This window comes from Cataglyphis hispanica, chromosome 2, assembly GCF_021464435.1.
Source record: "Cataglyphis hispanica isolate Lineage 1 chromosome 2, ULB_Chis1_1.0, whole genome shotgun sequence".
Taxonomy (NCBI): Eukaryota; Metazoa; Arthropoda; class Insecta; order Hymenoptera; family Formicidae; genus Cataglyphis; species Cataglyphis hispanica.
Genome location: NC_065955.1, coordinates 10461638 through 10486607, shown reverse-complemented (window position 1 = coordinate 10486607; position 24970 = coordinate 10461638). Strand labels below are relative to the sequence as shown.

The window sequence follows — 24970 nt, the reverse complement described above, 5'->3', positions numbered from 1 at the left end:
TTATCCGATGCCTCCTTTGACGACATATCCAAGCTGCAATTTATTACTTCAAAAATTAAACGTATAGACACGCGCGCGTTCACGAATATATTTCGATTCCCCCACTACTTAGTCACGTGATCGGTTTTATCGTTAGTTCACTACTTCACTCAGCACTCTGACCACTCATCCGTTCAGAGCCTAACCTAAAATAACTGGTATTGACATTGGCAGTACCGCATGATTTTTATAGGTTAAAACATTAGTTAAGAAATTTTTTTGCAAGAAATCAAATATATGCAGTGAGGGCAGTGATTATCACGGTGATTATCAACTGTAAAAAAATATTTTAAGTAAAATGAATGTAACGCGCAGATTAATACAAGTGTGCAAACGTTTTGTACATACTGAGACAAAATGTCAAGACAGACCGAAATGGATAAAACCAATTGGATACCAAACCGAAGTGTCTATATATAATCCGATAACGAGATGCAAAGTTCCACTGATATTAAAAACAGAAAATGTTTTGAAATGGTATATCTGCGGGCCTACGGTTTACGATTCGGCGCATATCGGACATGCAACGTAAGAAATGTCACTTGAAAAGTTTTACCGCGTTTTTATTTCTATCATTATAATTAAACTGTTATTTTATAGTTGAACTAGTCATAGTTTAACATTTTTATTTTAATCTGACGAGATTATACTTTAAGTTATTACATTTTATAATATAACACACTTTACAATCATCAAAATCAATGTAAAAGTTTTATAATTCTTTCCAAAATTTATAAATTATGATATTATAATAACTTCATGTTCTTTTTTGTTACCATTACAAAATTTATCATTTAATATGATTGTAATATAATAAAGAGTAAAAAATTGTATTATGTGCAAAGACATTAGCTATTTTGCTGATGTACGTAGTTTGAATTATTTACCAGGAATAACTAATTTTTATTACTTTACAGCACTTATATAAGATCAGATATTATCCGTCGAATTCTATCAAATTATTTTAACATCGATGTATTATTAGTTATGGGCATAACTGACATTGACGACAAAATAATTAAATGTTCCATTGAAAGCAATAAAGATTTCAAGACTTTATCGAAACATTTTGAGACTGAGTTTTATGCAGATATGAATAAGTTAAATATTGGTGAACCATATTTATATTGTAGAGTTACAGACTATATACCACAAATCATATACTTTGTTAAAGAGTTACTAGCCAAAAACTATGGTTATGTTACAAAAGATGGTAAGATATTTATTAAGAAATATTTTTTGATGTTATGAAAAATTGCCTTTAGTTCAATTTTTACATCAATTTTCAACAATTTTTACATCAATTCTCACAAAAAAAAATTATGTATATTACAGGATCTGTTTACTTTGATACAAGAAAGTACAACAAATATGGTAAATTAGTAACCCCTGTAACTGATGCTGTAAAAAGCCAACATCTGGATAAAAAATCAGTATTGGATTTTGCTTTATGGAAAGCAGCGAAAGATAATGAACCATCTTGGAAATGCCCATGGGGTCACGGTAGACCAGGATGGCACATAGAATGCAGTGCAATTGCAAGGTAATTATAAAAGTCTGTTTTACATATTTCATATTATGAAAATTATTTTATGTGCACTCTCTTTTTGTGTGAGTTCTATCTATCTTTATATATACATCTTACATAATTTTTGAGAGAAAAAATTTATTAAAATATATATATCCCTATGTGATAATACTTACCTATATAGAAGTATGTGTCTTCATCAGCGCAGTCTTTGGAAATTCTGTAGATATACATAGTGGTGGAATAGATTTGGCTTTTCCTCATCATGAAAATGAAGAAGCACAATCCTGCTGTTATCACAATGTTGACCAATGGGTTAATTACTGGCTTCACTGTGGTCATTTAAATCTGATAGGGGATGTGAAAATGTCAAAAAGTCTCAATAATACTATAAGTATACAGAATTATCTCGAAAAATATTCGGCGAATCATCTTAGAATGCTTTGCCTACTTTCCCATTATCGAAATGGTATGCATTAATATTAGCATCAATTTTCAAGTACTTTAATTTGTGTACAATTAATCGAATTTTATTGCAGGCATTGAATTCTCGGATGAAATTATGCAAAATGCAGTGTCGATAACCAAAAAATTCGATAACTTCACAAGTGACTGTGATAATTATGTTGCTGGCAAATTTAAAACTGGTGAAATTGATGAAAATCTTTTATTTACAGTAAATAATCAATTTTTTATTTCATTAAAGATTAATTAACATTTTTAATACTATTTCCTGTGCAATAAAAACATGTAAAAAAAAGAGAGCACAATTTTAAAGATATTTGATTACTTTTTTTAATTACAGATAAATAATCATATAATCTTATATGTGACACAGTTAAGATACAAATGTTACAATTTTTGAATACTTTTTAGACTTTACATGAAACAAGAAATAAAGTTTATTCTGCATTAGCAGATGATTTTGACACTTCAAAGGCTATACATGCCATCATAAATCTTGTTGGAATAGGAAATAAAATGCTGCACCAAAGTAATGTAAGTCATTTGCATTAAAAATGCATTATTATAATAATTAATATTAAGTATGGTATCTACATTTATCTATCAACTATCAATGCAAAACTTTTTTATTGCATTATATTATATTTTAATATTTTAATTACTTAATTTATTTAAATAATAAATTTAAATTGTAGATAACACCTCACAGTAAGGGAGTAAGCGCTGTTGCCGCTGTTTCAAATTATGTTTCAAATACTCTTTCAAAATTTGGCATTTCCCGATCTACAATGTCAGTGGCAGAAAATCGACAAGTTAAAGATATTATTGATAATTTTCTGAACTTCAGGATGGCCATCAGAACTAGAGCATTGAAACAAAATCCAAAAGACACAATTTTATTAAAAGAATGCGATACCGCGCGAATGAATTTATCTACTTGTGGAATTATAATAAAGGTAAAAAAACTTTATAATATTAAAAAGTGTTTATAATTATTTATAACAAATATATTTATAACAAATATCATATAAGATCTATTTCATTAATCAATTATAGGATCAGCAAGATGTCACTAGTTGGAGTTGGAAATAGCATATAATAATAATTCTATGTAATTAGATGTTAAATTAAAATTTATTAAAATAATAACCTGTTCAATCATCAATTTTTCTAAGTTTTTGTGAAATATCATCGTTGTCATCAGCATTTTTTCTCTTTTGGACGCTCTTCTTTTCGGATAATGTTTTTTTCAAACCTTTCATCTTTCTTGTTTGTATATTATTAATATTTTGTGCTCCAACATGTATACGTCCAAACGTTGTTCCAAATGTATCTGTAGAAATATTTTTCTTTTTCTTTGCCTATAATCATATTTATAATATAATATCTCTATATATATATTTGCATATTACATATAAGTATGTGTAATTTATAAAAGTACCTTAAGTCCTTTAGGCGTCTTGCAAGCTTGCTTGAATAAATCTTCAGAGGCAAACTTAGTACGCCTGCAGAGTAAATCAGCACGTGGGCCTATTTCCTCCAGTTCTATTCTAGGTATCCTTGTATTGGATTTTTTCAAAAGTATCCTAAAAATATATTGTAAAAATGTTTAAGAAGCATTCTTTGATATATTTATGATATTTTATTTCAATTTTATTTTTATATCTTACCTGTAACTACGCAAAAGTATTTTATTTTCTGTAGCTGTAAAACTTAAGACATGTTCAAGACCTTTCAAACTGATCTTTCTGATCACTTCTCTTTGGAACATATCAACAAGTAGGTTTTTAATTCTTCCATATTCATAATTACTTTCAAAGAGTTCGCCATTAAAGACCAATAAAGGTTTTATTCCCTTTGTAATCTTCTCAACTTTAAAGTCTTTTAATCCTTTATAATTATCTATACCGAACTCTATCATATCTAATAATGTATGCTCATACATTCGACCCATGATAAGGTTGTGTGGACGTTTCTTATTGTGTGAAGCCATCATGAAAAGAGATGCTTCATACTTTGTCGCAAATTTCTCGATAGGCACAATATTTTCAAATGGTAGTATATCATTTTTCTTTTGCATCATTTGTGCATTAGGTTTCTTTAGATCATACTGTAAAATATATAAGTAGTATATATATACATGAATAATATATTAAAAATATTATATAATATATCTAATATAGTAGGATGGATCAAATATAAATGTTTTGTCAATTAATTTGTTGCGTGCTGTTTAGCGAAGTGCTCTACGTGTTCCAATCATAAGAGTGCTACTAGTTTTGGCTTCACACGTGCAGATTGTCTTACGTGTTTAATTAATATTTTAGTTATAAGGTTTCTAGAGATTTCAGAAAAATTTTTCAAGATTCTAAAAATCCTCTAGATATTAGCCAATCATAATCAAAACAAAAATCCGTCAATAAATAAAATGAAATGAATTTCATTCATAATAAAAGTTGACATTCATTCATATATAAATATAAATTTCATTAGGTCTATCAGTTTTATAGAATCTATCAATTTTAATTAATTATATACATATTCAATTAATATCACCAAAATTACAAATTAAAATATATAATTACTTTTATATATATATAAACATTTATCTTTTTTATTTATCTTATTATTATTTTTATTTCTTGCATTTTGTCGTAATATCATCTGCAGCTAGCAACAAACCACAGAAAATAGCACCAAACCTATTACCAAAAACTAGCATACTAGCACGCACAACACGCAGCACATAATTCATAATAATATTTCAAGTTGCCAAATCAGAGTCATTGTTAGCAAAATGTCTTGCATGCAATTTAGTATGATATGAAAAATTGTATCATGTGCCACAGGCTTTATTTAAAAAAATTCAATTAATACATGCGAAAATTAACACGAAATTAATTTTTTTACAAAATATCTACTAACATCCACACATTTTTGACATCACACTGGCAATTTTTTTATCCATGCTTTATAAAAAATAGCAGGACAAGCAATTGCATACTCTATTCCATACTCGACTGCTTTGTTTGGGAGTGTAATGGTGTACTCAAGATTCATCATATGTGAAAATGTGCATCAAAAATACATCTTCTTCAGCTGCATAGTGATTCAAAAGCCTCTGAGAAATTTCAGCCCTAACAATCTTCTAATCTGCATTTCAAACTCGAGATTATGCCCATTATGCAATGATTTTTCGATCAAAAGGCTATAAGGGTTGAAATTTTTTAGAAACTTTTGGATCTACTATAGATTCTACTATACAGTAAAAGGAGAAGCATTTTTGATGCATTCTCATATATGAATCTTAGATATATTATATTTTAAGACAAAGCGAGTATGAAATGATGTACATAATTAATAAGTTTTTGTATTTGTCCTGTTATTTTTTATGAAGCGTGAATAAAAAATTGTATGATGGCAAGCACATATGGACATTAATGGATGCTATGTAAAAGAATAATCCTGTATTAGTTTTCATATGCAGTAATCAAATAAATATTTTTTGAACAAGTCTCATTTATATATTTGATTCACCCTCATATATTTTTAAATTACAGTTTCAAAATTTTAACAAATTTTCAAAAAATTAACTCATAAAAAAAGTTAAATAATATATGATCGCAATATAAATAATTCCACTCACCAAATCCTTCATGATATTGACAGCAATCTGTGACGTATTTTTACTTTTAAAACACAAAGTTTCTTTGGCATCTTCTACCATTTGAGGTGCTTTTTTTAATAGAATTCTCTTGCCCTTAGGTGTAACTGGCTTTCTGTGTGAAAATATTGCTCATAATTATAATGTATATACATAATTATAATGTATATACATAATACTTCGGCATACTATTAATACGTGCAAAATATATACAGATATATATATATATATATATATATATATATACAAAAAATAACTTACATCTTATTCATGATCGACATGATAAAATGATATTTTTCTTTTTAGATTGCCTTCTGATACAAAACTGAAAATATCACAACTAAAACACGAAGTTACACTTTAGATATAGTCATAAAGTTTTTGGTCTTCATATAAGCGTTATGTAGTTATTGCATTAGCTAAGTTTTCGCAGAAAGAATACACCGAGAAGGAATGCAGCTAATATGACCACGCACTACTTCTTTGTTTCACAATGCACGTGTATTACAATATGTTATCGTGAAAATTTTTTGCTTCCGACAGATATTAATCCACACAAAACGGTTAATAGACTTTGAGCACTAAAAAATCGACAAATTGATCCCTTTTTTTGAGAATATAAAAGATACTACAGATTACGAAATATTCTCTTGCACGCTTTCTTTCACTTTCTTCAACTAGTGTTAGGTTCGGTAAACACGTGGAGCGTGGAGTGCGGAGCTTTTAGTTTTAGCGCTATGAACGTGTTCTATCCTTGTTCAACTTTTGGTCAGCCAATCAACTTACAACTTTCCATTAGAGTAAAAAATTGATTAGTTATCACACCGCAAGAGTTTCTGCGTTCTATGTGCAGGAGCCAATAGCGTCTCTCCAAACCCAGTTTTGTTAGCTGCGCTCGGGAAGGCGCTAGAATACTTCGAAACGTTTGATTAACCAATCAGGATAAAAAGAATAAAGATTTCTTTATTCCGATTGGTTAATGCTTTTGTCGCCACGTTGGAGTAGTAACGCGCTAATATTTAAATTGTGAGAAAGGAAAAAAGAATTATAAAAGATTATTTTTATATTAGATTAGTAACCGCAATTCATATTTCTTAAATAAATATTTGCAAATATAATATTAAAGTAATACAAGTAATTATATAAAAATAAGTGAAAATTGAAATTAATAAGTATTAAATGTATTTTGTATTATAATGTGTATTATATATGATCATAATTAGTGCAACATAAATTCTGAAATTTTTTTGAGCGTTTCTGATTAATTAAAAGGTGCATCGAGTAAGATTTTTCTCAAAGAGGAAATTTTATAGTTTTGGAACTTAGCCTTATATAATAATATTTTTCTCTAATATCAAAACTATTCAAAATTATATATATAATTTTTTTATATATATACTTTTCTCGTAATTTTTTATGCTCATATTTCAAGAGAGTTTTTAAAAATAAATACGGTCTTAATTCCAATAAAAAATTTGTTATCAAGAAAAAAATTAATAAAAAATCAAGTGATGCTGCAGTAATTATAAATTGACCAAATAATTGTGTGAATATCTCGAAATTGAGATTCGTGTTGGTAGAGAAAGACGCATGCGTAAACCGCTACTGTTTTGTAACAGATACGTGGTTGGTGCCCGACCATACAGTAACACCGCAACAATAACACGTTGAAAAAAAGATTCTTCGGTCTCGCTTCCTAAGTCTATCATGATAAGGTCAACGAATTTGCCGAGCGAAGATACACAATTAGTATAAGCGCAATTCAACGATCATGGAGCAGCTAATAATCCTAATATCGATGTTATATCAATTATATTGTCCATTCACAAAAGTTGAGGAAAGTTTCAATCTGCAGGCTATGCATGATATCCTCTATCACGGCTTCAATCTGACAGAGGTAATGATTTAAATATCAAATAATATCGTTGTCTATCAAATGGAGAACTCGAGTTATTCGACGATCATTATGTCTGTTTCGCTCGACTGATTGCGATCGAGCGAACAACGTAAAACGTGCAGTTATATTTATAGCACTGAACACGTGTATTTTTAAACGCACGATCAGCTGATGCCGCTCCGAATCTTTCAAGACAAGATGTGATAGATACAAATAGACTATTTTCTAATGGTCATTTTTTTATATGCGTCATTACTATTAGTATCTGTGGCAATAATGAGAGAGAAAGAGATCTATAATTTTCAGATTGTTTTATATAATTAACTATTTAACATTACAAAAATTTGTTTGCAAGTTAATATATCATATTTTTATATTTGATAGTATGATCATCACGAATTTCCTGGAGTGGTACCACGTTCTTTTCTGGGACCTATTGTAGTATCTGGTTTTGCCTCGCCATTAATAGCATGCCTTAATTATCTAAAGCTCAATAAAGTTATTGCTCAATATGCAGGTAAATAGTGTGTAATTTTAGAATATGTAATCACAATTTTTTACATTTTTTTTTATATATAATATAAAGCTGAAGGGAATATCTTTCAGTAAGAACAACGTTGGGGGTATTGGTGATAGCTACATTCAAGTTATATAGGCACGCTTTACAGAATATCTTTGGGTTGCAGTTTACAAAATGGTTTATTGCCATAACTGTAACGCAATATCATTTTATGTACTATCTCAGTCGTCCACTGCCAAACATAATGGCTATGCCTTTAGGTAATAAAATAAAACTAGAATTTGTATTTATGTATTACTTTAGAATTGTAATTTATTATGCACATATAATAACATACTAGATATATTTCTCATTTTAATTGTAAATGGGACTGATATAGTGTTACTCGCCTTATTTGGATGGCTAAAGCAAAATTATGTGATATTTATCTGGGCATCAGCTGCAGCGATAATAATATTCAGAGCAGAACTCGCCATACTTTTAGGATTGTTCCTATTATTTGATATAGCTAGCAAAAAACTTTCTATACAGAGGTATTTATGAATTATAGCACGGATGCCTAATATAGCTGTAAAATTACAAACAGAAGCAATTAGAATCATGAAGGAACTTTCTACAAGATAACATAGATTGTAAATTATTATACATATTGAATACATAAACTATCTTATTGAGACATAAATTTAAGTTTTGTAGCTTTGCTTACAATTGATTAAAACTTTTTATAATTAAAGAAATATCTTATTTTTTACATACATAATGCATAATGATTTTTCCAAAATTATTTTGTTTATTACATGTTTTATAAAAATTTTTAGACTATTTAAAATCGCAGTTCCAGCTGGTATATTGTTCTTAGCACTTACTGTTGCTATAGATTCAATATTCTGGAGACGCTTAGTGTGGCCAGAAGGCGAAGTATTTTATTTCAACACTATTCTTAATAAGAGCAGTGAATGGGGTGTATCCTTTTCAGATATAATAACTTTTTTTTTCTCAAATATCTTCAGTATCTTAAATGGTTATTTTGAATCTATCTTGAATATCGAAAGAAATTATTTTTGATCTATTGTATTATAGCATGAATTATAAAATAAGAATGTTCAAGATATCATAAATTTATTTTAAATAGATATTTTTTACTGTTCAAAATATTAAAATTTTGAACAAACATTTTCAATACATAAATAAACTTAACTGATGAATAGACATCACCATTTTTATGGTACTTTTATTCGGCGTTGCCAAGAGGTCTAGCATTTTCATACTTTCTAGTTCCTGTGGGGATGTTTTGGGATGCTAGAGTTCGTACGTTTACCATCCCAGCTATTGTATTCGTCGCATTATTGTCATTTCTACCACATAAGGAATTGAGATTTATCATATATGTGTTTCCATTACTAAATGTTGGTGCAGCTGTTGCTTGCCATAGAATGTAAGTATATATTTCGCCTTAAAATTACATTTAATTAATTTTCTATCTCGGTTTTATCAATATGTCAAAACTAAAATCAATATTAATATTCATAAAATCTTAATGAAAGCTTAATCTATAATATAACTACTGATAGATTAAACTTAAAACTACTAACTCTTGTGGCTGCATATAATATAAAAACTGTTTCTTAATAATTAGATGGGAAAACAGAGCAAAAACAAAGTGGCATGGTTTTTTAGCACTGGTAATCCTGATTCATGTTGCATTAAATATTGTATTCTCCACATTTCTGCTATATGTGGCTAATTTTAATTATCCTGGAGGTGTGGCAATTACTAGATTACATAAACTCGAGAAAAACTCGATCGAACCAATACATGTACATATCGATGTATTTACTGCGCAAACCGGAGTATCAAGATTTACACAGACCAATGCTTCTTGGATGTAAGTTATGTTGTCTTCAATAATTCTAGCTTCATTACGATATCTTTTAATGAAAAAAAACTTTAATTATATTACAGATATTCGAAACAAGAGAATTTGACTATTAATGATCCTGAAATGCTTCAGTTCACTCATCTTTTGATAGGAGCAAAAAGCAAATATTCTCCAAAAATAAAATCTTATCTTAAAACCCATAATATTATAGATTCTATCGATGCATTCTCGCATATAGCATTTAATTATAACATGATACCGCCTATTAGAGTTAAAACAAAACCTAGTATATTTATTATGAAAAGAAAATCGAATATCACATACGATCCTCATAAAGCAAAATCTTCGATTTTCGTAAAGAATCCTCCAACACAGATAGATAATATAAAAAATGTAGAATTTAACATGTCACATGAAGTAAATACAATAAAACCAATAGTTCATAATATTGTGGAGTCATCAGAAAAATTTGGAAAGCCAGAAAAAATTGATAAACAAAATTTATCAGATATAGAAAAGATCAAAGAAATGATTATTAATATCGATGAAGAAGTCGAAATGTTTAACAATCTAATAGAAAATAATGCGACATCTATGGAAAATACTACTACGTGGAAAATTGAAGATAGGAATAAATTATCGCCAAATTCAAAAGATAAAAAAGAAAAAAATTTGGATTCTCAGGAAAATTTCGAAAGTATTCCTAATATTTATGATGCTAAACTTGATGAAAAAATAAAAACGAACATTGAAGAAAAAAAAATTATTAAGGAAAAACTTGAAAACGATTTAAATCTGCAACAAGAAACTCAGGGCACTAAAAAAACGATTAAAAAAATTATCCAGGAAAAGATAAAAGAAGACAATCAAAAAAGAGAAACAAATGATGAACGAAATGCAGAGTTTCCAATAAAATTAATGAAAAGAGGAGCTATAACAACAGAATGGCCAAAAAGAACGAAAATGTTACAATCCAATTTACAAGAAGCAAAGGATTTTAAAATCTTAACAATTCAAGATAAAATTCAAGATCAAAAGATTGCAAAAGAACATATAAAAAATGATGATAAACAAAAATTTAATAAAGCAAAAGACACTACACAGAAGACAGATAAAATCAAGATAATAAAATCAGTTAATCGAGAGCAAATCGCGGAAAACGAAGATCTAAATAAAGAAAAAATTGTAGATGTAACAATAAAGAAGATTACAAAAACACATGAGAGCATTGATACAAAATTACCTGTCACTGAGGGACAAATTGTAAAGAAAGAAGGTAAACAAGATCTTAAACCGTCAAAATCAATAAATGTAAGAGAAAGTATAAAAAATATAATAAATCAATTTAAAGAATTTGAAAAAGATTTTATATATGAAAATATTGATTCAATGACATCAACAAATGATATAAGCCATACAAATCATATTGAGAGCAATCTACACATAACAGAAATGGACAACAGTAATACAGATCATTCTGTAAAAAGTGAGAATCAAGTTGTGGTAAAAGATGCTAGAGAAAGTTTCAAAGAAATATTAGATCAATTTAAGCATATCAAGGATGAATTAACTTTAGAGGAGGATGATCAATTTGATGAAATCGCAGCAAAATATATGGAACAGCCAATTGCTGAAACATTATTACAGTTTAGTGAAGCTCTAAAAGCTTTAATGCAGCAAAGAAAGAAAACTTTGCCTGAACATACGACCAACTTGTATGATAACCAAAATATAAACATATCAGATATCAGAAGATGATTATAGCTCAGACATCAAATAAAATTTACAATAAAAAAAATCATCACAAGCAGCAACAAAAGATAATGCGAAGAAGACGAAAATGGAAAATGGTTATGCGATCATTAAGAAATCATAAACTGTATAAATAAAACGGAAAGGCAGATACGATAGTGCAAATGTAAATAGACTAAAACAAGATGTTATTATGATTTCTAATATAAAACAAGTATATATAAGAGTTTTAAAAATCGTATTAAAAATGTCTTTCTTTACTTTTTATAGTATCAATCTTATTTACATTATTTGAAATATGTAAATTTATGAAATAATGTAAATAAAGATTGGTATTATAAGAAATAAAGTATGTAAATAAAGATTGGGACTATGAGAGATAAAAAAAATTCGATTAGAAAAATATTAAAAATTAATTAAATAGTCAGGGCAATTAAATATTGTTTTGTAAGTAACTTCATCAAGTGTTACTAGTGAAACAACTATGTAATTATGAGACTATGTAAATACGTTTTCCTGTGATATCAAAAATGTTATATTTTTTAATGTATGCTTACATATTATCAATATGCAAAGCATAAAATTTATTTTTCCAATGTGAGATATTCATATAATGAATTGTGAAAATGGTTTGGTGAAAAAGTACTATATAATTTTTCGTTTTATTGATTTATATTACATGCATAATTTAAATTTTTACTTTGCATAAAATTGTACAAATATAGAAAAAAAATATATTAATTTATATATAGTAATCAAGAGAGAGATACAAACATTTTATGTAGTTTTATAATTTCATTATTACTTTCTCTTCTTTCATTACATATATTTTTAAGTGCAATTATAGATAATTTATTTGTTTGTAAACTGTGCAAAGCATTGAATTGATACGTGAGTTATATTATTATCAGATTTTTGCATTTAGAAATTGCTTATATAAAATTTCTGTTCCTCTGATTATATAGTGTTATGCTTGTGTTTGTATGTAGTGAATCAGATATTAAATCATAAATTTACAATAACATAAATTATATAAGTTATCTATCATATGTAATATATTATGTAATATTTACAGATTAATATTTAATTTTCATTCATATTGGTATCTACAGAGCAATCAAGTGCCTTATTAAATCTCTTCCAATATTTGGAATGGTGTTAAAAATAAATGTATATATATGCATGAATATAATAACTGTACATGTGCTTAATAATTATATAAATTATATTATATGTATTAGTATTTTATAAATTGAAATTGTTCGATATATTAAAGAGATAAAGATATTATAGAGATATTATAAAGAGAATTTACAAATTAATTCTTAGAACACATCTATTTAAATGTTTATTTTATGTGATGGAAAAAGAATATTGTTACAATATATGTAAGATTAAAATTGTCTGAACATTTCCTTGACTCCATAAAGCGTTGCAAGGGTGTTACATAAAAGCAAACCTATTGTAAAGTTAAATAATATTTTATCACGTGCGCCGCACTTTAAATAGACAGGAAGGTCATCGTCGCACTACCGAAATAAATTATGTGTGTTAATATAAAAATTTTCTTCATGCAGTTATTATAAATCAAATTTTAAAATTGCTTTAAATTATATATACCTGCATCTTTGCTTGCTTCAATTTAAAGTTGTGAAACGCCTTGCTGTCGTCCTCGTAGAAGAAGCGTCTTTGATTTGTATTGAATGATCTTCGTAATAATGGAGTATCGTAAAAACGAATCTAAATATTTATATATATAAATGCTTTACTTATATTTTTTATAATTTAATATCTTTTGTTATATTTACTGAGTTGGTGCAAAAGAAATGTGTTACATTTTCTCTATTTTATTTTTTGTTTTATAAATAATATATCAAATGTGAATTTTTACAAAAAAAAAGTTTAAAAAAAAGAGAAGTTATTCTTTGAAAAACTGTAAAATTTGGAAACTTCCCTATTTAACGAATGCAACATATATATTTAGCATAACTTATATAAATATAAATATAATTTTACAACAAATATAAGAGTTTTAAGGTTTACATTTCTCTCAATATAACAGAGTTTAAAATGTTTTAAAACATTTATAACTTTTTTAAGTCACGATTTGTACTTATAACTAATAATTAATATTCAATATTAATTGCACGCTATATCGTATTAAAAATAATTTAATTTTCGAATTATATTTGTTATACGTTACCTTTTGTACATTTCTTAGGAACAACATTTTTGAAATTCTTGATAAAGTGAATCCGTCCATCACATTACGATCGTTGCTGAAAAATAAAACAAACTATCTTATTGTTTTATCGGTTGCTAAGAAACCAGATATACGTAATTCACAAATATTAGAAACTAATCCTATATATATATAATCTATGAAAATATGTAATTAAAGAGAATATCTATTGTTCGAAGGGTGCGTTCCGTTTCACGCATGATGCGCATAAGAGCATGGAAATTCGTTCCGTTTCTCTTCATGCGCACTCGCTGCTTGCATGGTCCAGCCTCGCCTCTTCCGGTGCATGAGACTGCCATGAACTCATGAAGTATCTCACCTCGTGAGCTGAGGCAACTTATACAGTTCATGCATTTACGCGCGAAATAGATTTAAAGCTGATTTGAGCTGGTCGCGGATCTGCGTACTTATCTGTCGTGTAATATAAATAAAGAAAAATATAAATCAAAATTAAAAAATAATTGAATATAAATTTTTTTCCGTGTTCATCATGAAAATAGATGTAACATCAATCATTAAATTCGTCTGTGATTTAGTTAACCTCAAATTTCTGTCCATGTTTATTTAATATATTGCATGAACTGCACAAAAACTATTCCGTTATCGAAAGCGCATGAACAGTGCATGAAGTACAGTAGAGAAGCGGAACGATTCCTGCACTCCATGCCATGCGTCAATACTGTCAGTGTCACCCTATGCGCATCATGCGTGAAACGGAACGCACCCGAAGTTTAAAGGAAGATTAAATTCTATCATCGTATCAAATATATCGAATAAGATATACAAATATATCGAATAAGAGAAACAAACGTTGAGGTTGACAGAGGACCTAATAAATCAACAACATTTCTTTCGTGTAGGATGATAATTTAATATACGATCATGGAAGATCGTGACAGTAACAAGGAACACCGAGTCCTGCAACACTACATTGCCAAGCAAGACACGGTACTGATACGGCTATTCGGTGCATGTGTCGTTAATGTTAACGAGCTGCGTGTGGGAATGCTTGTAGAAGCACTGGAGGATTTGAAGGAGAGTGTCTTGAAAGTCCGCGTGATCGACACCATTGGCGGATCTAAAATCTGGTGCGGTACAGAATGGCGTTGCCATAAGTATGATCTTATCCCCGTGTCACAGAAGATCTGGCAGTATCTGCTCACCGTTCAATCCCCTCAGGAGAGAATTCGAATCGCGAATGATGAGGCTCTGTGCGAGCGAATAAAAAATATCTCTGTCAACGACAAGGTCTGGTACTGCTCTGATTCTTCTAACAGGCGAGTTAAGGAGATTGCGCTTGTCAGATACATTGGACCTGTGAAGCAACTTGGATTGGGACATTATTTTGGCCTTGAATTATTGGTGAATTAGTAATGCTACTTTTAATGTCTGTTACTCTTATATTAAAGATTTTCTTAATTTATACATTTAGATGTATTATATGTAAGATATATACGAAAGTGTAGTCTTCTCTTTCTTAATTATAAAAACAAAATGAGCAAAATGAACAAATTTAGCAAACCAAATTTGCAAGCGACATAGCTTTGTCTTCTGATTAATTTTTAATTAATATTGCTTTAATTGGAACTTAACTGTAAAAATACTTAATGTTGAAAATATATATAAAAAACATGCAATGTACATAATTACATTTTTTAATATCAAGAAATTGACTAGTTTTAAGATTGTGAGAAAATCTGTTGATGAGGAGGAAATGGTTTCTTGAATATATTTTATGATTATATATGTATATTATACAAGATATGATATTAAAAATACATATACATTCCAGGAAAGCCAAGAAGTATTCAAAACATCTCTATTGGCCAAAGAGTATTTTATTTCTACATATTCAAATGCTAGTGTAACATTTGCTACTGTAAATAATATATACCCATATAAAACTGAATCTGACATAATTTCTGGCAACATTGAAAAAAGTATATAAATTATAATTTAATATTTTTTTATATGTAATAGTCTTTCATACTTATTCAATTTGATATATTTTTATTTTAGCATTCTTAAAGAATAACATAGGAACTGATAATAATGATAAGAAAAGATCTGTGCTTGATAGTACACCAGCTGTTTTATTAGAAAAATTTACCCTGTTTGATGACAATAAGAACAACAATCAAGAATCTGTCAACATACTGAAAGAACATCATCAGGCCACAAAATCAAACCTCGAAAATAATGTTAATAATTATACTAAAAGCATCGATCACACTCTTTTTAAATGTGGTAATTTTATTATTGTAAATTTGCTAAATATATTTATTTTCATGATGTTTTCCCTTAAAAACCTTAAAACAAAATTGCTGATGCTGGACTTAAATTCTTCCATGCGGTAGAGGAAGTTTAATAATAGCTGAGGTGTCTAAAAATATACACAGACCTAGTCTTACTTCCTAGAGAGCTGCCGGCAGGTTATAAAGCATCATACAGTTATTGTATTATTGTTGAAAAATGACAACAGAATTGCAAAACATTCCTATTTTTGTATTGGAGCACAAATGGAGTAGTGATATAGAATCAAATATATATAGTGATGTGGAAGATGCATGTAGCATAGACTTATTGAATTACAGTAAGATGTAGTTAATATCCTGCCTCTACCGCAAATATTTGTTTTTAAAAACACAATCAAGTTATATATTTTTATATATACATAAAAAAGTGATAATTTATATTTATACATATTATCTTTAAATTCTTTATGTTAAAATACATTTTTAAAAAATATTACAAGCAATTACAACAAATTATGCATATTATTAATTGTAATAGGTAATGCAGTAGAAAAGAACGAAATAAAAAAATTCAGGGTAGAGAATAAGAAAGATTTCATAGTGGGTTCTACTGTAAAAGTACTTCTGGATTCTGATATTCATTATGGAGTTATTCGATGGATTGGCACACCATCTGGTATAAGTCCTGGCAAATTGATGGCAGCAGTCGAATTGGTGAGTGAAATGAATTGATTAAATGGTTTGTTATAAAAGTATAAGAGAACAAACTTGAATGATGTACCATTCATAGGATGATGGACACCCTTTAGGTACTGATGGAACTTATAAAGATGTTAGATACTTTCACTGTAGACCTTATAAAGCTATATTCACAGATATTGAACATTGTTCTCATTACGAAAACGTAAGTATAGATATAATAAGATATTTGCAATGTTTTTTCAATATCTATTTACCATTGTGCGAATAAATTTGAAAAAAAAATAATTGATTTATAATTTTTTATTTGTAAACAGACGAAACTCAATGAGCAACCGGCACTTACAAATAACGATCATTTCGGTAACATGGAGAGTTCTGTAATCGCGGGCATAGTACGACCTATCTCCGTTAAGGGAGACTTGGAAAGTATATGTGGGAAATATCGTGGTATTCAGGGTCATCACAATTCGTGCTATTTAGATGCTACTCTCTTCAGTATGTTCACATTTACGAGTGTATTCGACAACCTATTGTTTCGGTAATTAATTTTGTTTTATTTGTAGTTAAAATATATAATTAAAAAAACACTATTTCTCTTTAAAAGAAAAAATAGATATGATTACATAAATATGTGATATAATAGTATAATTTTAGCAAAAGTATATGTCTGGGATTGTGTAATGATTTTTCAGACCACCAAATGAAAAAGATTGTCCACAATATGAAGAAGTGCAAAGAGTTTTGAGAGAAGAGATTGTAAATCCACTTAGAAAGAACATGTTTGTCAGAGCAGATCGTGTAATGAAACTTAGAACATTGCTCGAAAAATTATCGTCAGTGTCCGGTCTTACTAGCGAAGAGAAAGGTCTTCGTTTTTACATTTCAAAATCTTGAATATTATTTTATATCGCTAATATAATTGTGATATATTTTTAATGTATTCAGATCCGGAGGAATTTTTAACGTCGCTAGTCGCCCAGATTTTAAATGCTGAACCATTTCTCAAATTAAGCTCTGGGCAAGATGCGTATCATTATCAATTATTTGTGGAAAAAGACGACCATCTAAATCTGCCAACTGTGCAGCAATTATTGGAACAGAGTTTCCTTACTAGTAACATCAGATTGAAAGAAGTCCCTTCATGTCTTATTATACAAATGCCTCGTTTTGGAAAATCATTTAAAATGTATCAAAAGATACAACCTACATTACTACTCGACGTGACGGACATTATCGAAAACTGTTAAGTATCGTTATGCGCGTCACAATTTTTTTTTTAATGGCTCATAGTAATATTTACATATTATTTTGCAGCACCCAGACAATGTACGGTGTGTGGCAAATTGGCAGAATTTGAGTGCAAGGAATGTTATGGACAATGTGGCGTCGGTCTCGAAAGTATAGCTTTCTGTTTACAATGTCTTGAAAAAGTTTGTAAAGTATTATTTACTTTACAAGATCGAATATATACAATGAAATTAGACATTTGGAAATGAATTACTTTTTATATTCTTCCTAGGTACATCGTCATGAACGAAGAACAAATCATGAACCGAAGAAGCTGATTGTACCTATGGAGTTCGCAATTCTACAAGAACATTGCCCCGTACCGCGTCTGTACTTGGAACTTTCCGCGGTGGTTTGTATCGAAACTTCACATTATGTCTCGTTTGTAAAATGTGGTCCCGGTTCGGAGGCACCATGGTGTTTCTTTGATTCAATGGCTGATAGAAAAGGTAATTGGCTGACTTATATAATTTTCGATAAAATAATTTTTTTTATATATATGTTTTGTATATATTGTATATAACGAAAAACTTTCATCAGAATTTCATGAATTTATAATTGTATTATTGATTGTACGTACGCATGCACGCACGCGCACACACACACACACACATAAAAAAAATTTCTATAAATATTAAAATGATAATAATTAATTATATATTTTTAGTTATAAATTTATATTTTATTATTAGGAGAGCAAAATGGATATAATATACCGGAAATGGTGCCATGCCCAGATTTTCCCTACTGGTTAAGTGAAGAGGGAGGAAATTATTTGACTGAATTGACGGATGATCGTCATTTACCAGAACATGCAAAACGTTTACTTTGCGACGCATATATGTGCATGTACCAATCCCCCGATGTTATGATGTATAAATAGCTTTAATCGACTTATATTTTAGTTTAAACATTTTATTACTCGAGAAAAGTGCAATGTTTATTGTTTTTTTTAGCAATTTTACATAAACGATTGTAATTATTTTAATTAATCATTGAAATCATCGTCTCGAAAACTTATGTACAAAGTAGATATATGTTTCTATATGCAGAAAAATACATAATTTTGGAAAACTGACAACACATTTAGATTTTCCTGTGTAAAATTCTTATGCATGGTTTAACAGTTAGATTAGGTTAGGTTAAAGTAAAGTTAGAATACTACGCATGGCCTGCGTAATATATTCGATTTCAAAAATTAACCTCCAAAAATAAAATTCATTCAAGTTTTCACTGATAATAATGCTAGCGAGACAATTAACATGTGTGTTGAGTAAACGACCGTGTTTTCAAGATCGCTCGCTCTCTCTGATAGTACGTGCATATGGCTTAGATCATGAAAAAAAACTATATTCATTAAAAGAAAGGGAAAACATGTCCAAAGATGATCCAAAAAAGCCCACAAGTATTATGTGGTTTCCTTTGAAGGCGAGCAACCAGACAGATTTTTTCTTCGGTAATATTTCGAAATGGTTCGCGCATCAACTATCTGTGTACAGCAAACTCGACCAGAGATTCATACCAGAGAGACACGAAGTGTTGGGCGCTGATCTGGCCACTGCTCATTTTATCATATATCGCGGTGGTCGGGTAAAATTTAAGGGCAACACTCAGTGGACGGAGAAGAACGAAAAAGGCTCGTGTGATTTACCCAACAAGTATGATTTTCGCTACATCCTCGAGGCAGTGGACGCCAGTAATGTTGACCTGTATTACGAAGGTCTGAGTAATTTGTGTGGCCTCAGAAAGCTCAAATGGCTTAGTCTCAAGAACTGTAAGAACATCGATGACTGGGGCTTGGACAAGATTTCGGCAGAATTCCCAGAATTGGAGTACTTGGATATTTCCGACTGTGAGAGGATCACCGAGAGAGGATTGGAATCGTTGTATAGAATGTCCAATTTAAAGAAACTTATTGTAACAAATCATTATAAATCTGTCGCATTCGAACTAACTTGTTTCATGCTGGAGGATTGTATACCCAACTTGACTTGTGAAATTTCTATACCTCAAAAACTAAAAGAGTAATGTTAATGAAAAGATTAGAATGAGTAAAATATAAGAATATTATATAATAATTATATTATATACATTTATTCAGTATTTTAATATTATATATGCAATCTCAATTACCATGGCATTGTAAATTAAGATATAAGAATATTTGAGAGAAGTATTAATAAAAATATATAAATAATTAACAATAGACAACATAATAATTTATGCAAAAATGCTATTAATCTTTTAGCAATTTATTCTTTTCTCTTCGTCTCTTTGCAAAATGTAATTCCGCTTTATTAGTGATATTGTAAGCTTTAATATTTTCATTGTCATTAGTAAGTCTAATGTCTTCAAAACAAAGATGATATTTCTTCCAAATATGTTTCCAACTTATCTTCTTCTTGACATTTTCCCTTTTCAAGGATAAATTCATGTGTCGCTTTATAGCCTTTTTCAAATCAAGCACCGTTGTATTATGTGGTGGAATCTTGAAAACAAAATAGAAAAGATGAAATTGTATTAATGAGACAATCAGTTTAATATATTGATAACAAATATAGGATATAAATATACATTACCACCACTGCAAGCTTTGGCAATTCTCCGCGATTTAAGAATAAAGTTATAGCTTGTCCTTGCGCAACTGCAATTTGTGATTTAACTTCTTCCATCGTAACATCTGAAGGCAATTTGCAGAGCAATGGATCATTCTTGATCATATTATCTATAGTCATTCTAGTCAATTTTATTAATTCTTGATGATTAGGTCGTGTAGTTTCAGACTTTACTTTGTCAGCACACAATTCTGTCTTTTCATTGGAATCTGTCAAAGCAATATGCTCTGACTTTGTATCTTTGACAATGTCCATAATATTAAAATTATTTCATGTTAATCTAGATTATACAATAGATTATATTTCAATTCATAATGTAAGTAGCATTTGTATTTAAAAAAGTATAATCTATGGATTAGTGTGATTCTATGAGAATATCAAACTCAAATGATCCCAATAATAAATAAAAGTCAAGTAGGCTCAGTGAATAGATTCAGTGAACCCGGATATAATCGAAGATTGATAACATTACCGATCGTTTTGACAGCATTCAAGATAATTACATGAATTTAATTATTCGAATATTTTAATTCATTAATTGTTGTTTTATCGAAAATGTATAGATTTTTTATGTAGTTGTCTCAAGAATAATGAAATAAATGTTTTATTGTATCACATCACTGTTTTATTATCGACAATGCAAAGATTTACTTAGAGCGCTTCGAGGTTTTTTTTTTAAATCATCACACTAACCTAACTTTCATAATACTGGTCGGTAATAGTAGTCACATGTGCAGTATCAGTTTGTGTATATTTTGTTTATATATAAGTCCATGTTTTAAACGTACGAAATGGGGAATAAAAGAAAAAAGCGAGATGAGAATGATTACGAATATGATCCTGCTCCGAAACATTTGCAAATAGGTCATATTAAGAATCAAGAAAAGCGTCTTGTTGTTATATTGGAGAATGCTCAACTAGAATCTGTGAAAGTAAGGTTATGCTTTCTTTTTTTAAATCTACAAATATTTACAGATTTCAAGCCTTTCTCTCATTATTATTAGTTATTTCCTTGCATTCATGAAATTAACTTTATACTTGTATACAATTATTATCAGTTTATTATGTTTGTGTAAATTTTTACAATACTTGTAAACTCAGTAAATAAATGCGAAATAATTTCATGCTTTTATTCTTCTTCCAGGTTGGAAACAGTTTTGAGCTATTAAACTGTGATGATCATATAAATATATTAAAGAAAAACAATCGTGATCCAGGCACATGCAGGCCAGATATTGCTCACCAATGTTTATTAATGTTAATGGACAGTCCATTAAATAGAGCAGGACTATTGCAAATTTATATTCATACAGAAAAAAATGTATTGATAGAAATTAATCCACAGACTAGGATACCAAGAACATTTAAACGCTTTGCTGGATTAATGGGTAAGTGCAAACAATCAGTATTGTGGTCTCTTAACATATAATCAATAAACTCATTATTAACATAGTAAATATTATATTGCAGTGCAATTATTGCATAAATTTAGTGTTAGAGCATCTGATGGACCAATGAAGCTCCTTAAAGTAATTAAAAATCCTATATCGGATCACTTGCCTGTTGGTTGTCGTAAGATATTGATGTCGTTTAGCGCAAATAAAGTATTAAATCCACGTGAATTTGTACCTCCCGAAGATCCAATTGCTATTGTAGTTGGAGCTATGGCACATGGCCAAGTAAATTATTATATTATGTTAAATAATATTGCTCCATATTAAAGATAGTAGATATTTTATATATTATTTGGTTTTTTTTAGGTTAAAACAGATTATACAGAGGATACCATTTCAATCAGTAATTATCCTCTCTCAGGTGCTGTTACATGTAGCAAATTATGTACAGCGTTTGAAGAAGTTTGGGGAATTATTTAATAAAAAGTTCCTTTTGTAAAATGGCAAAATTTTATAAATTGGTGTTTTATAAAGCGCTAGAGTCGTTAAAAAAATGATTTTTAATCAGCTATTTAATTTTTAAGGTTCTCTGAAATCTAAACAATGCTCTATGTCAGATTAGTAAAAATAAATTTGTTTAAATAATATTTTATTTTTATTTATTTTTACGACATTGTACCCAATTATGCAATTATTTAAGCTAATTCTAAATAATCACATATTGATAAATGATCTTGCGTTATGTCAAAGTTCTCTGATAATGATTCGCGATGAAAAATAAGGGACAAAAAAAAAAAATTTTTTTCGCTTGTGACAATTTATTGTACAGCTATTTTTTTTTAAATTTGAAATCTATAGTTGAAATCTTTTAAAGAAATTCTTTTGAAAAAATTCTTTTGAAAAAATTCTTTTACCTGATACTACAAAGAAAAAAACTTTCACTTTTATGACGGTCTTTTATGACGGTCTTTTATAACGGACTTTTATGACTTAAGATCCTTTTTTCAAAAATTTCCGAAGATTCCATCTTTAAGCAGGATAATAAAAATTTATTGTTATTTTTAACGGACGTTTCGTAAACAATGACTTGAAATAAAAAATTCCCAACTAAATATAAAATAAAAAAATTTATTCCTGATAATTAGTCGTATATTCTTGATTTTTTTCGAATCGATAGCCGAATTCGTTTGGAAAATTTCTTTTATAATATACTACAGATAAGACAAGATAAAAACTTTCACTTTTGTAATGGTTGGTATATATCTTTGAAAAATTTCAAGGTTTCATATTAGTCAGGTAGAATAATGAAAACTTATCGTTATTTCTATTGGTGTAAACGCGATGACTCATCAATATTTAGAAGCTCTTAAACGATTGGGTCGCATCCGAAATCTATCGAGCACGAACCAATCGTAGCTTAGAATGCGGGGTTAAATGCAGCCGGAAACAGGGAAAGACGCGCAGAGTTCCATCGCGTGTCTACGTATATACGTCGTATGTATTTCTTTTTTGACTTTCGTATTTCATTACGTCATGAAAGCGCAGAAGTGGGTTTTATCAATCATCAAGAATACGCTGAATTACATATAAACAGAGCTCGTCCCGCTGTCTCGTGCGTCGCGAGAAGCCGCGGTATCTGAGATACACGTACGACGCTGCCTGGCGTATCGCGATTACATGCGTAGTGAGAAGTTAGTCTCCGAGTGAGAGAGAAGTGCGATCGCGTCGAGTGGTTCAACATATACACATATATTACATATATTACGTCGCCGTTTTGTGGCCGTGAACTACGCGCGTTGTCGCGATACACGTGTCAGCTGTCATATGAAAAAAAAAAATCTTCAGATGGACCGAAGAATGTTGTAAATTATGATATATTTCTTGTGAACATGCTTCTCTGACGACGACGAGGTCTGCACGTTTTCGGTACCTCATTTGACTTTCGTAGTGGCATGTCACGAGTCCACGATATCTGCCGACGCCAAGAACGAGACGAGCAATCGCATTTCGCAAATCCTAACCAACGATACGTGACGCATTCGCACGATATTACGGACGACGTCTCTCCCGATGCTCCCCACATTTGTTCGGCGTTTATCAACGGCGTGTGACGGGTCGAGGTAAAGGTCAAGCGTCTACGTATTATCGCCATATTGAGCGAGTGCTAACGGAACGATACGATATCGATGACGACATACACGTCACGGTGTGAAACGTTACGCGAATCGCGCGGAAATATCGACTTCTTAAAACGTTGCGTTATTTACGACTTGTGGAACATTGTGTCGCTGTCGGTACTCCTAAAGTCGGTAATTATGGATTTTGCGCTCTGTGCGTTTCCCATGATGCGTCGCGTGGCAACGGCAGAATCGTGGAATCGGACCATTACTCGACGATGCGATTGATGTAATATAACTTGGCAAGGTTAGATTTTACATTTCGACAAATTAATCACCGTGCACTCTTTAGCATGATACAAGTTCCAATCGATTGATGAACTATTTATCATTATTATTTAGAAAACAATCGATCTTTATATCGTGCTCGTCGAAAGAAGTGCATTATGGGTGGACATGAAACGTTGGAAATTAACCGTTAATTTTCGGATTGGTTAATGAAGTGTACACGTATATACATGCATATACCTCTGCAAATAAAGATTTATGAATATTACAATATATATTTCTATTGTCTTTACGTTAAATACCATATAATAAATATATATATATAT

The 24970-nt window shown here is 29.6% G+C and overlaps 7 protein-coding genes and 1 long non-coding RNA gene across 11 annotated transcripts; 5 read left to right on the top strand and 3 right to left on the bottom strand.

The window, feature by feature from the left end:
• Positions 1-209: 209 nt before the first annotated feature.
• LOC126859156 (probable cysteine--tRNA ligase, mitochondrial) lies at positions 210-3235 on the top strand. Its single transcript, XM_050610189.1, has 8 exons — positions 210-567; positions 957-1252; positions 1375-1582; positions 1771-2036; positions 2107-2243; positions 2444-2566; positions 2728-2988; positions 3089-3235. The coding sequence occupies exons 1-8, from the start codon at positions 338-340 to the stop codon at positions 3122-3124; spliced, it is 1557 nt and encodes a 518-aa protein (XP_050466146.1). The 5' UTR covers positions 210-337; the 3' UTR covers positions 3125-3235.
• LOC126859159 (ribosome production factor 2 homolog) lies at positions 3148-6487 on the bottom strand. The gene is made up of 5 exons (XM_050610194.1): positions 5958-6487; positions 5679-5811; positions 3703-4142; positions 3474-3618; positions 3148-3393 (listed from the first exon to the last, which is right to left on the bottom strand). Exons 1-5 carry the CDS (start codon positions 5975-5977, stop codon positions 3187-3189), a joined length of 945 nt encoding a protein of 314 aa, XP_050466151.1. The 5' UTR covers positions 5978-6487; the 3' UTR covers positions 3148-3186.
• Positions 6488-7302: 815 nt separating this feature from the next.
• On the top strand, positions 7303-13144 carry LOC126859144 (probable Dol-P-Man:Man(7)GlcNAc(2)-PP-Dol alpha-1,6-mannosyltransferase). The gene is made up of 8 exons (XM_050610167.1): positions 7303-7593; positions 7978-8110; positions 8200-8373; positions 8493-8646; positions 8932-9076; positions 9322-9548; positions 9750-9998; positions 10076-13144. Exons 1-8 carry the CDS (start codon positions 7468-7470, stop codon positions 11748-11750), a joined length of 2883 nt encoding a protein of 960 aa, XP_050466124.1. The 5' UTR covers positions 7303-7467; the 3' UTR covers positions 11751-13144.
• Positions 13135-14291, bottom strand: LOC126859172 (uncharacterized). Its single transcript, XR_007688764.1, has 3 exons — positions 13948-14291; positions 13365-13484; positions 13135-13273 (listed from the first exon to the last, which is right to left on the bottom strand). It is a non-coding gene; the product is annotated as an uncharacterized LOC126859172 (long non-coding RNA).
• A 58-nt stretch (positions 14292-14349) lies between these two features.
• On the top strand, positions 14350-19286 carry LOC126859145 (ubiquitin carboxyl-terminal hydrolase CYLD). 2 transcript variants are annotated; one of them, XM_050610168.1, is made up of 11 exons: positions 14356-15348; positions 15779-15926; positions 16006-16233; positions 16780-16955; positions 17032-17145; positions 17258-17481; positions 17636-17808; positions 17889-18185; positions 18258-18373; positions 18463-18679; positions 18923-19286. In XM_050610168.1, the coding sequence occupies exons 1-11, from the start codon at positions 14869-14871 to the stop codon at positions 19111-19113; spliced, it is 2364 nt and encodes a 787-aa protein (XP_050466125.1). In that variant the 5' UTR covers positions 14356-14868; the 3' UTR covers positions 19114-19286. The 2 variants fall into 2 exon arrangements, with proteins under 2 accessions (XP_050466126.1, XP_050466125.1); XM_050610169.1 differs by lacking the exon at positions 18923-19286 and having other exon boundaries at positions 14350-15348; positions 18258-18341; positions 18463-18621.
• Positions 19287-19408: 122 nt separating this feature from the next.
• LOC126859163 (distal membrane-arm assembly complex protein 2) lies at positions 19409-20295 on the top strand. The gene has a single exon (XM_050610198.1). It carries the CDS (start codon positions 19473-19475, stop codon positions 20256-20258), a length of 786 nt encoding a protein of 261 aa, XP_050466155.1. The 5' UTR covers positions 19409-19472; the 3' UTR covers positions 20259-20295.
• A 171-nt stretch (positions 20296-20466) lies between these two features.
• LOC126859167 (U11/U12 small nuclear ribonucleoprotein 25 kDa protein) lies at positions 20467-21517 on the bottom strand. Of its 2 annotated transcripts, XM_050610204.1 has the most exons (3): positions 21318-21517; positions 20810-21125; positions 20467-20718 (listed from the first exon to the last, which is right to left on the bottom strand). In XM_050610204.1, exons 2-3 carry the CDS (start codon positions 21098-21100, stop codon positions 20467-20469), a joined length of 543 nt encoding a protein of 180 aa, XP_050466161.1. In that variant the 5' UTR covers positions 21101-21125; positions 21318-21517. The 2 variants fall into 2 exon arrangements, with proteins under 2 accessions (XP_050466161.1, XP_050466160.1); XM_050610203.1 differs by having other exon boundaries at positions 20810-21517.
• A 55-nt stretch (positions 21518-21572) lies between these two features.
• LOC126859164 (ribosomal RNA small subunit methyltransferase NEP1) lies at positions 21573-24917 on the top strand. Of its 2 annotated transcripts, XR_007688759.1 has the most exons (5): positions 21573-21777; positions 21990-22233; positions 22316-22524; positions 22606-24663; positions 24759-24917. XR_007688759.1 is itself a non-coding variant. In XM_050610199.1 (4 exons), exons 1-4 carry the CDS (start codon positions 21637-21639, stop codon positions 22717-22719), a joined length of 708 nt encoding a protein of 235 aa, XP_050466156.1. In that variant the 5' UTR covers positions 21573-21636; the 3' UTR covers positions 22720-24917. The 2 variants fall into 2 exon arrangements, 1 of the variants encoding a protein (XP_050466156.1); XM_050610199.1 differs by having other exon boundaries at positions 22606-24917.
• Positions 24918-24970: the final 53 nt, after the last annotated feature.